At 31.5% G+C, this 13,100-nt stretch overlaps 1 protein-coding gene across 1 annotated transcript; it reads right to left on the reverse strand.

The window, feature by feature from the left end:
* Positions 1-4,715: 4,715 nt before the first annotated feature.
* Positions 4,716-5,545, reverse strand: LOC105789851 (pectinesterase inhibitor 4). Its single transcript, XM_012617176.2, has one exon. The coding sequence runs from the start codon at positions 5,505-5,507 to the stop codon at positions 4,893-4,895; it is 615 nt and encodes a 204-aa protein (XP_012472630.1). The 5' UTR covers positions 5,508-5,545; the 3' UTR covers positions 4,716-4,892.
* Between the last annotated feature and the right edge of the window lie 7,555 nt (positions 5,546-13,100).

The raw sequence follows: 13,100 nt of genomic DNA on the forward strand, positions 1-13,100 counted from the left end.
GATATCCTTATCTTGAGTAGTTATGAGTTCTTTAGGGACCTATACACTTTTAACAATCTTTCCTTTGTAAAAAATTGGGATACCTCTATGTTTATAGTAATTAAAGCTTGATTTAAAAAAATTTCCCCTTAAACTTTCTCCATTTTTAAAACCTTTTGGAGAAACTTTGTTAGATGAAGCTTTTTTTTCAAGCAACTCAAGTTGCTTTTGAAGATCATCATGAAATTTTGAAAGCAAATTATGCAAATCTTGATTCTTTTTTCTCAAAATCATTAATAATAGCTTGCATATCATGAATTTTACTTCCAAGTTCATGATTGGTTTTGGAGAGTGAACTATTTCCATCCTTTAATTTTGAAATGTTTTTCTTATATTTTGAAACCATAGTTTGAAACTCCAAATCCAACTCATCATAGACATCTTGGAACTCATCAAATGAATAAGAAATTAAATTAGATAAGTTAGAAGTTACCTTAGGATCATCAATGACCATAAGGCAAAGGTTGGCTACTTCTTGATCTTCATCATCAGATGAATCCTAATCACTCTAAGTAGTAACATGAGCCTTGAGCTTTTGTTTGCTTGATCCCTTTTTCTTTCATTGGGGAGAATTGAACTTGACGTGTCCCGGCTTCTTGTATTCATAGCATATGATAGGATCCTTTTTTTTTTGGTAGATTCAAGCTTAAGACCTTCATTCTTTTGAAATTTTCTCCCTTTATTGGACCTCATAATTCTTAAATTTCCTAGTAAACATGACCATATATTTGTCTTTATCCACCTCTTCACTTGATTCACTATCTTCATTTGTGGTGGATTTAAGTACAACACCAACATTTTTCTTCTCAATTTTGGCTTCTTCATCCCCTTCATTGAGCCTCATCTCATGTGTAAGCAAAGAACCGATGAGTTTATCCAAAGTCAATGTTTCTAAATTTGTTGCTTCTTCAATTACAGTCACATTAGCTTCCCATGATTTATGTAAGCTTCGAAGCATCTTCCTTACCACCTCTTCATATGGATATGTCTTCACATAAGAGTTCAATCCATTGATGATTATAGTAAATCAATCGGACATCGTCTTGATATCTTCTTTGGGCTTTATTTTGAAGGTTTCATAATTTAAAGTAAGAATGTCAACCTTAGACTTCTTTACTTGGCTGGTATCTTCATGTGTGACTTTGAGCTTATCCCATATCTCCTTGGCATTGGACCAAGATGAAACTCTACTATATTCTTCCAGTCCAAGTGCACAAAATAAGGTGTGCATATCCTTGGCATTCAACTGAATACTTCTTCTATCTTCCTTATTCCACTCTTTCTTGCTCTTTGGAATAATGAGCTCTCCTTCTTGCTTGAGAGGTATGGATGGACCATCCATGATAATGTCTCATACAACAAGATCATTTACTTGTATGAACAACATCGTTATTGTCTTCCAATATGAATAGTTGGCGCCATTGAATTAAGGAGGCTTAGAGATAGATTGTGATTCTCTAAGGAAAATTGAACCGAATGTAGATGTCGTATCTTGTGGATTGATTTGTAGAATGTTGAGCTTCCTCAAGGATTTCTTCTTTGGTTGTTAAACCGTCTAAAAAAGACTTACTTTGATACCAATTGTTAGCTCAAATAATCAAACCGGAATTGCCAAAAGGGGGTGAATTAACTGTTAAAAATTTTGTGAAAGTCAGAGAGAAAAGATAGAAAATTGAACTTAAGAATTTAGAGTGGTTTGGTCCCAATTGCCTATTCCACTATCTTAGCTTTCCACACAACTAAGGATTTTCTCAAATTCACTAATTTGATAACCTTTGAGGACAATGTTTAACCTTACAAACTCCCTTAAATTTTATACCCAAATCTTAAGACACAAACCCTCTCAAAGAGATACATAGAAGCAAAGAAAGAAATAATCTTTACAAGATCAAAATGTTGCAAATTAAACTCAATTACAAGGAAAAAACACTTGAGGTAATACAATAACAATGAAGCTCACAAGTGTATGAAAGAAAAGTATGGAAATATTTGGCACAAAGGTTGTTTGATTGATTTTTTTGCTTATGTTTGATTGATTTTTTTGCTTAAAAATACTTTCTTATTGTTGGACATTTGGAAGATAGTTTTTATACCTTCTAATTCATTTCCAACCGTTAGGGTTGTTGTAGAAGTTAATAGAGCTGTTGAGATGAAAATACCAGTGCATTTAATTCACATGCAACAAAGGGTATCAATACTATTTGGAAAAGTATCGATAATTTTAGCATTTAATGCCTTGATTTAGTGACCGTTAAAACCGATAAAATTGATACCAGGATAAAATTATCGATACCAAATAAAAGGTATCGATATTAGATCGATACTTAATGAATATCTCAAAATGACATAATGCTAATTTTGTATTGATACTGAAAAATGTATCAATAAAGTGTGCCAAAATCGATACCATTTAAAATTTATCAATACCATATCGATACTTGTTAAATTATTTGCAAGTCAGTAACCTATTTTGGTATCGATTTCTAAAAATCTATCGATACCTGACAAAAAGTATCGATACTTTTTGGCTTGGAACATTTTTGACTTGTTTGAAAAATGTTTTGAAGTGTTGTTGTTAATTTACTTGGCCTTGAAATATTTTCTAAGTATAAATTTAATATATTTTTTTATTTAGAAATAATTTGAAGTACAATTTTGTTAAATATTTTATTCAAAACATAGTGTTTGCTGTATCAAAATTCTTTTATCAAATAAAATTTAGGTCAACAATTTATATCTTATAATCAAATTTATTTTAATGTAAGTTGAAATACATCTTAATTTTCAATTCTTTATATTTTATTATAAGTTAACGCTAATTATAATTAATTTGGCATGTCCTTTATTCTTGGGGAGTACAGATCACGCTCCAGAGGAGCACATGCTACAAGATTATTGTAATTGTTTATCTTTTAGTTTTCGTACATTTAAGGTGCTCTTAAGTTTGGCACCTGTTGGACATGTCTTGATACAAATCGCATAATGATTTTATTTTAAATTTTTAACCCTTAATTTTTTTTTTGTCAAACCATTTAAAAATAGACGAAAAGTTAATTTTTTAACTTTGCTAACATGACATACATGTGTATTAGCATGTGGATGACATGTCGATATTTAATTAATTTTTTAAAATTTAAAATATATATTTTATAAATATTATACATTTTAATAATTTTAATGATTTTTAATTTTAAAAAATAATTTTGTATTCTTTTTGAATTTTAAAATTTTAAAAATTAATTAAATGTTGATGTGTCATCCCGTGTATGCCATGTAAAAAAGTTAAAAACATTAACTTTTCCATCCATGTTAAGGTGATTTGACAAAAACACAAATCTAAGGGCTAAAAATACAAAAATTAAATAAAAACTAAAACAAATTTTTTTGTAAAATTGGAGGGTCAAATAAATCATCATGCCATTATTTTCCTTATATCTCCTCCCATACCTTGTTATTTTATTGTTAAAATATATTAATTTTATTAACATTTTCTATACTATATTGAATTGGGATGAGGTAATACAATTTAAAATCGTATCAAATAGAAGTCTAATAAAAATTTAATAACGGATCCATAAAAGTCAAGACTTTTCATTAATATTTTCATATTTTCTATTAATTAAATAATATTTTATATATGAATTATAGAAGTTGTATGTCTAAATGTTTAATCTATACTATTATTTAGAGTTAACCGAGCACCAATTTATTTAGTCTTTTATTTACATTTTTTAAAATCAACTTCTTTAGTCTTTTTATTTTTATTTTTTGAAAGAGCCAATAACAAATTTAAATGTGCTAGGATTTGAACCCATATCATTTGGGTTAATAAAACTTTAATTTTACCATTCAACTAAAACATTTCTTTATTTTATTTGATAAATTTAATTCTATTATGCATACTTTATTACCTCTATCACTTGCATATATTTTAATAATGTTGTTGATTAAGTTAATGTCACAATTTAATCTAATTTTTTCTTTTAATATCATAAATATTTCATGTAATATTATCAATTAGTTTCAAACCATACATTTTATTATTTATTGTATGTTATTTTCAAACACACTTCTATATTCTAAATACGCAGTTTCAACATGCACACATGTATGATAAAATTTCTAGTATTGATAAAGTTATTGATCGAGTTGGTGTTGCTAGTTAACTCGATACCAACTAAAGACTGATGACAACACCATGATAAATAATTATAGTGTATTTAGTATTCTTAATCCGATGCCTTTACATGTTTAAATTTCGTTTTACTCACAATTTAATCTATTTTTCATTTTAATATCATACATATTTCATGTGTTATTATTAATTAATTTCAAACTATACATTTTATCATTTATTACATATATTTTCTAAACACACATTTGTGTCCTAAGTAAGTAGTTTCCCCATACATATATATGTATATTAAAATAAATTTCTAATTTTGAATCAATTGAAACTAAAATCAATATAAAACGAAGTATAATAAATTAAAAATCGAAATATATCTAAATTTAAGAATAATTCTGTACCAATTATAGTAAGACTTGATCCTAGAGTATGAAGATTCCAATATCTCAACCTTTACTAACACGATGGAAGCCTTGTTAACAATGAATATAATGTTTATATGTAATTGTGTAGGAATTATTTTCGTTATTCTCGGTATACCAAAACATGTAAATTACCTATAACGGGCAGCATATGTCATATTGCAACAAATTATATTACATCGATAATGCATGTATGTAAAAGATCAGAGCACCCTTCCCCCAGAACTAACTTGGAGAATATACTCAAGCATACATGTTATTAAACAAAATAAAAGATGGAAGTTATTAATGAAAACACTAAATCAGTAATCCAGAAGATTAAAAAGAGCCAAACAATTGCTGGTCAATTGAGCAAGATACAACACACTCTTATTGATTGTGTTCTTAACAGCTTTGCTTACTTTCTGGCCATCAAATTCATCGGTGCATGTGTACTCATCCGTCAAGACAGCGCTCACCCAAGTTTTTAAATCATTCATCTCATCAGCCTTGTGACCCGAGCCTTGTAAATTAGCCAATGTCTTCAAGGATTTCTCCAGCTCGTCGATGGCCTCGCCTGTAGTTTCAGCGCAATCATGGATGATTTCTTTCTCGGACGGACTCAATCCCTTCATTTTTGACAACGAGTCTATCGATGAAGATGCATTGTATGTGGCATTTAGAGTGAAGGACAAGGCGATGTTGCAAAGCTTGTTGGTATCGGTTTTAATGGCGGACGCACAGGGAGATAGAGCTTTGTAGCAAACTTTGGGATATGTGGTTGAATTGCAGGCGGATTTGATAAATTTTTTGTAAGTTTTGGCACTAGCTTTGTTAGTAGTAGCAGCTGAGACAGTTTGCATGGAGGTGGACATAAGAAGAAGAAGAAGAATGGAAAAACAAAACATGAAGACTAATTGGAAAGATGAGCTTGACATTGTGAAACTTTTAACTTCGTTTCTACTCAGATATCTATCTTGTGTATTGGTGATGCAGCATGGAAATATGGATCGCTACTTATTTATAGGCAATCAGGTGAGGTGACCCTAATTAATGTTTTAATTAATTGGTTTTTATTTATTTGCACCACCAATAACAATCTTTTGATTCTTGATACGTCCTATAATTATCGATTAGTTTATGACAATGTTATGATCACACTAGAGTACAAATCAAAACTAGAAAATAGATTGAAATAAAATTTGTTGAAATTAGAACGTGTAAATGACAACCGATCAGATGATAATAAATTATAATTAATCCAGAGATATATACTTAGATGCTTAGGTTGTTTACACATCTAGCTTGCACTGGCACACAATCACAATCACAATCTCCCGCATATAATAGTATTATGTATTATTATGAAAATTATCTTTTGATTCTTTATTATTTAATTAGTTGTCTAACAAAAGATACGGTACAGCAGCCGAGCTGCAGTTCCTTCAATTTAAATATAAGCTTTGTTTCTGCTGCTAATTGCGGGTGGCCTACCGGGTCCTCGCTGTGATTTTCTATAATACGTGTAGTATATTCATTTATAAATTTGTAATATTTTTAAACAGATTAATTAATAAAATAAATTCATTGATTACATGGTTTTTGTAAACAGATTGTCCTCATATGGTTTTTGTAAGCAAAGTAAAAAGGAAACAAATATTTCTCATTGGTTGTCTAATGTTTAAACCAATACTAAGCGGTATTACGTGGTCGGATCGTAATACAGAAAGACAACTTGTATTAGTAGACGAACCAAAATTTGTCCTTAGTCTAATCGGAAATTAGCAAACCGGTTGAAAGACTAGTATGTCGTCTATCAAGTCCAATTGAGGAGATGCTTTATCTTGGAAATCGGAGCGGATGACTCCTAGAAGATAAATACACAAATGTGATTGACTGAATTGACAGTACATCGGACTGGACCTAAGAAGACTAGATCTTGAATCTGTTTATAAATTTATTCACTTGTGGTGTTCATAGTGTGACATACCTAAATCTTGAGTGGATGACGGACTATGTATGTGTGACTCATACACTTTGATGTAAGTAAAAACCTAAGTTTGAATAGATAAGGAACCGAGAGCTGGTGCGTTAGGTGTACGACATTTGCAGTATGTAGCATCATTTACAATAATGAAATTCATAACCCGAGACATGGGTAAATGATATCATCTCATTGACATTACATGGTTGATGAAAAGTAAACGTGGCCACGAGTCGTTCGTCTTTGTGATGAATGACTTAATCACTATTTGATAGTAATTGACTTTTCATTAAGGAAGATGTAATGGTTACCATGAGATAAAATATGATCATATTGGGAGAATGGATATTATCTCAAAGAGAAAAGGATATCCTATGAGGGTAACACACTTATGGTAAGGTCATTGAATGAGCACTGATCAAGCTACTTTCGTAATGGTATGTTATTGGGGAGAGCTCAGACACAATACTATAGTGGAATGAATTCATGACTAAATGATTTTATAATTTATAGGTAAAAAGATGGAACTTAATTATGAATCATTTGAGCCTCAATTGCATATATCCAATCGGTTCCTCCACTAGCTCGTTGAAACCATAAATGAATGACATGTTGAATCAAATGAGCAAAAATGAATAGAGATGGTGAAATGAAGAAATAGAAAACATTTCGAAATGATTAAGGTTTTCCCCAAAATAAAATTGAAAATGGAGAAATGAAATCATTTGAAAATCAACGTGGTTTTCCCCAAAATAAAGATGAAAATGACCTGAAAAATGAATTTATGTTTTTCGAATAAATGAAGTTCAAAAATGAAAATAAATCATTTGGTCATAGTGAATCGTTGAATGCAGAATATTAAATATATTTTCTTGTAGATTCTTTTACGGTAACGTTGTCATGATTTTAACAGAATTAAAATTGGGTTGAGAAAATTATTTAATTGGAAATATATTGAAGTTTATTTTTTGGGAAATGAAAAAACAAATATTGGGTTGGATCAAATTATAAAGTATTGGGTTAAAAACCCAAAAACTCCTTATGTAATAAGGGGGACGACAAACCCTAGTATAATTAACTAGGGTTGTCGCCCCCTACATCTAGTAGAACTAAGATTTTGTTTTTCTAGTTAAAATAAACTTCTCTAATTCAACAAATGTTCTACCTTTTCTCCCTATAAATAGATGACATCGGTAAGGCTATTTACACAATTTTCAGATATCATTATTCTTCCCGAAAATAGAAAGACTTTTATTCTCTAAGAATTAAATATATTTTTTGGAATAACGATTCTGTCAGTTTCTATTTGAGAAGAGAATTTTTGGGTTTCACCCCAAAAGAAAAGAAAACTATTTCTATTTTTTGTGTTTGATTTGAATCGTTCGAGCTCATACTCGAAGCAATTTGTGGTACGAGAATAGTGGAGAAGATTGTTTGGTTGAAAGCAAACTAATTAGTAGTATTGATTCTAAGTTAGGATAATGATGTTAAACTAATTAATACTAAGCCTAAATCTACTCCAAGGTTAATGTATCGACTTTTCCTATTCTTTGTTTTGACTATACGAGTTCCTTTAGCCTAGATCCAATTGGTTTACCTAATTAATTATTGATGTAAGGTTTAAACAATTGGCTAGTAATTAACCTAGAAGGGCCTCTCGACCTTCTACTAACCTAACTAGTCGGCAATAACTACTTATCTCTCGATGTCACAGTTTAGACCAAGACAAGCTAAGTGATGCTCGATCGACTATACCGATTTAGGGTTCATATCTACTTAAATGACTTCCCCGGGGCATCAATCCTAGGGTTTAATTGCACTCAATCTGATCCAACCAATCTAAATTAAACTCTACCTTTCAATCAATTAATTAGGTTAATACAGTTGAAACATGCGAAATATGTATAAAGCATAAATTGGTTCTAATCTTTAAACAAACATTCAATTAACAACGTTAAAGAAAGAGACATAAAGAATAGAATAAAGGAAAGAGATGCTCATGGATTTCATCAATGTAAAAGGACGGCTCCGAAACAATCTCCGCTCAAGGTCATCTAACGTCAAAATAGGATCTTCAGATTACACAAACATAAAACAAAAACCCTAAAACTATGCATGTATAAATATGTCTAAAAAATCTCCCCTAATGTGTTGTTCTGAGCGAGTATTTATAGATTACTTGTATGATGACCTAATTAGGTCAAGGACGGTTAAGCATGTTAATTTAGGTTGTGCAGGAAAAAACACCATTGCTCATTAAATTGGTCTCGTCGTAGCTATGTCGCGACATCGAAGGCAATTTGCTTTGTTCTTGGTGTCTTCAGGGTTGTGTCGTGACACCCTCTGATATGTGTCGTGACATGGAAGTTAGAATGCTTCTTAAGTAGTAAGATAGGTGTAATGCGACATTCCAACCTTGTGTTGCAACATTGGAAGTAATGCACTAACTCCTTGGCCTGAATTAATGTTTTACACACTTAATCAACATCCTTTAGGCTCAGATTGGCCTAGAAGATCATAAAACACATAAAAATGCTCATTTTATTAACTAAGTCCTAAAAAGGAAAAGTTAATAAATACTATATTAATTTGCTATAAGATAAACTCGTTAAGTATAGAATTGGGCCTAATCTGCTACAATGAATTGTGACAGGTCACTTGCCTTTCCACTCATTAATTTGTAGCTAAACTCCTTATGCTACTCTAATAGTTGAGACCTCTTTGGAATTAACAATCTTGATCTTCTTGATCAATTTGCTAACAGAGAGACCAAATTTACCCTCGAATCTTTCCGATATAAACAAATCAAATGCCCTTGTATCCACAAGAGCACTCCTCCTTTGACTTGCAATGTCAATGTCCACAAACATCAACCCTTTCTGCTTGTGATCATTCTTCTCTTTCGTACAATTGGGTATTATTGATCCAAGCTTCAATAGCCTACCATTCTTAGGCTCCACTTTCTCTTCTTTAATGGTCATGGAAAACTTGGATCGTTGTGGCCAATCTCGCACCCTATGCGAACCACAATATAAGAAGCATTGTATCTCATTCTTTTTCTTTTTTGGTTTGTTAGTAGGCATCCCTTTCTGTGGTTATCCATTGCCACCATTACCATTACTATTCTCAACATGTCTTTCTTTATCTTCCCCACCGTTTCCCTTCTCTTTGGGCTTGGAAGACTCAAACTTGTCTTTCCTCGGAATAAGCTCGATTAATGGCTTTGCCACAATCATGGCTTTGGACAGTTCTTGGTCCACTCGACATTCCAATTCTTGTTTAACCCACAACTTCAACCCATTCATGAAAAAAAAAGAATGCCTCTTTCTCACTTAGATCAGTAATTTGGAGCATCAATTAACTCAACTCTTTCGCGTACTCCCTAATTGTGTCTTGTTGCAAGAACCAACACAACTTAGCTCGAGCTTCCTTCTCGACATATTATAGGTAAAACTACTCCTTGAATTATTTCTAAATCTCCTACTAAGTCCCAATTTTGGTCCCACCTCACTTTTCATCTGTAAAACTATGATGCCACCATAAAAGAGTGACATTAATAAAATACATAAAAGTAGTATTTACCTTAGCATCATCATCATTGATGCCCACAACATGGAAGTATTGCTCAATCTCCTACAATAAGTTGTCCATTTCCCTCGTAGACCTTACCCCATTAAAGTTTTCTAGTTTGGGGACATCAATGTTATGGCTCAGTGTTCCACCCAACACCCCTTTATCCACAGTTGCTTTGCACACAGTGAGCTCTCCCTCGATCTCCTCAATTCTTGTGTTCAAAATCTTCATTGTGGCTTCATTTTCTTCCTTCATAGCTATAATCCCAGCTTCGAGAGCCTCATTCTTTTCTGTTAGCTTACCCATAGCAGTATCAAAGAGCACTTGCAACGCATCCATATTGGAACAAAGGGCCTTCGCCACATATTCCTTGAGTTGTTCTTTCATTGAGTCTAGCTCATTAATGCGTCCCTCAACTGCTTCAAGTGTTTCCTTCACTTTACCCATGCATGGATTCCTCGATATTAACCACTTTACTTTCCAAATTCGACAACATATTCCTCGAGATGCTATTTTTCTTAGATCTCTCATGAATCTCCATCGAGACATTTTGCTCGTCTAGTCCTTTCATCATCTCAACCGATGCCTTCGAACCTTAGCTCGGATACCAACTGTCACGGGGCTAGAATTTTAGTCTCACAAACCGTGCGACCTTAGGCGATTTTTTTGCTTCAAATCTTCCTAAGTCAACCTAAATCTAAAAAAAGTGAGAACTCAGAAAGGAAATTCTCTAAGGCATTGAAATAAATTGAAGCAAACTCAAAGCAAAGAAGCACGAAAGAACTAAAAATGCCAGAAGAAAGCAATGCAAACAAGGTGTTTGAGTATATGCTCTCAAAAGTATTATTTGACTAAAAAATGAGGTGATTAGAAATGAAGGGGAAGACCTCTATTTATAGTTTAGCTCCCTTAGATCCAACGGTACATATTGAGTTACATCAATAGATGAGATTGTGCCTATCTACAAGGTGAGATTCTTAAAGGATTTAAACTCTATACAATCTTATCCCTTAGGATTTACAATGTTTACCTTGGTAACTCTTGTTTTACTGGAGTGTTCTATTAGGCCACCAAGGCTTCAAGTAGATGGGTTTCCCCATATGTTCCACAAATCGGGTCAGTTCAAGTGGGTCAAATGAGATTTATTTAATTAGTTAACCTCCATGGGATGTTCTGTGTGCAATTGTCACAAACTTTGATTCATAGCCCGTGACACTAGTACATACCTGGTACCAACATGTTTCGGTATATCGTTTCGTGTTTATCGATACTTTTAAATAATTTTCACATATATATTTATAATCTAATTTTTAGTTTCATGATAAATTATATAAACATTTAAATGTTTTTTACACACACATATTTATAGTTTAGTTTTTAGTTTCTTAATAAATTATATATTATTTTGGTGAAAAAATAAATTATATATTATATACATGTAAATATATCTTAATTATATTCATATAAATATATTTATAAAAAATATAAATTTTAAAATTTTTAATTAGGTTGAATAACATTTAATAACTATAATTTTAAATATAACTATAGAAAAGTTAAAATGGTTAAAGAAAAAAATTAAAGTTAGGTATCTCCCCTACCTTAATTTTACGGTGGAGACTTAGGGTGGGTTTGGATGGGTGGTGTGTTTATCTGCAATTAGTGAAAAACAATGGTAGCAGTGAGATTAAATATTGTTGTGTGAAACAAAAAGTCTTTAAATCCAACCATACGAAAAATATATGTCTTATGGTCAACCATTCCACTAATCTATTTCCGGTGGATATATTACTAATTCCTCCTACGAAAAATATATGTCTTTAAATCCTATATTATTCAACTTCTTTATACTTTTTTGCAAATTAGTCCATAACCCAATTCTAACTTTTTGGATTAAATTTTACTTATCGGTTATTAGTTGGTTTATCTATATTATACTGAATAATACAATGTTCATTCTTGGGAATTGAGTGAACTATATCCCAAAATGTAAGGCTAATTATGATAACAGAATTTTTAGAGTATTACTTTGTAATTTTACAAGATGGAGATTAGAAAATGCTAGGAAAAACTTATGAAACGGCTTAGGTCTATGTCAACAATCTTGTACAAGTGTTAGTAAAATAACAATAATATAAAACTTTTTATATTAATCACAATCAATATTGAAATACTGTACTAATAGTTGAGACCTGTTTAAACAATCTCCTTAATACAGATTTGGTCGCTCCTTTGGATGCTGGAGTACAACAACAAGATGAACACGACAGTAGCATGGCTACAGTGATCAATGAACAGTGGTCTTGCCTTCATCTATCACCAGAAAACAGAATGAATAATATGCAGGGAAGGATATCTCGAAAAAATTGGAAAATATTTCAATGTGTATCGTCCTTGTCAGGACAGATTATTAGGTTTTTAAAATAAATTCAATGGAAATTTTTTTTTTGAAATCTTTGACTAATGGAGCCAAAACGTGTTTGTGAATAATTAACCTAAAAAGTCCAATTAATTTAGACATTTTGCATTGCCCATATAAGCTTTGACAGGTTTAAATTTGCATGCTCTTGTGCACGCGAGAGAAAATATTAGTTTAATCATTGAATAAATATTAAGTTGGTTCTCATATTTAAACATACTCCACTTTTGGTATCTAACCAATGTGGTACTAAACTTTTTCATTTTTCTCAGCTTAATTCACAAGTGGCTTACTTTGAGTATCAATTTCTCATTCATCACTCAACCATTTTGAGCATATGATATACCGTTGTAAAGATCTCATGGAGTAGAATATAAAAATATAATTTTATGATTCAAATATCCATCTTTACTAATCGAGAATATGTCTCAAAACTTCTAAAATATCCAATTTTTTCCAACAAACAATTTCATTTAACATCCATTCCAATAATTGTGATTGAGTTCTTGAATCCACCACACACGCAATTCACATTCTGACTATTCTAATGGTTGC

This window comes from Gossypium raimondii, chromosome 2 (assembly GCF_025698545.1).
Source record: "Gossypium raimondii isolate GPD5lz chromosome 2, ASM2569854v1, whole genome shotgun sequence".
NCBI lineage: Eukaryota > Viridiplantae > Streptophyta > Magnoliopsida > Malvales > Malvaceae > Gossypium > Gossypium raimondii.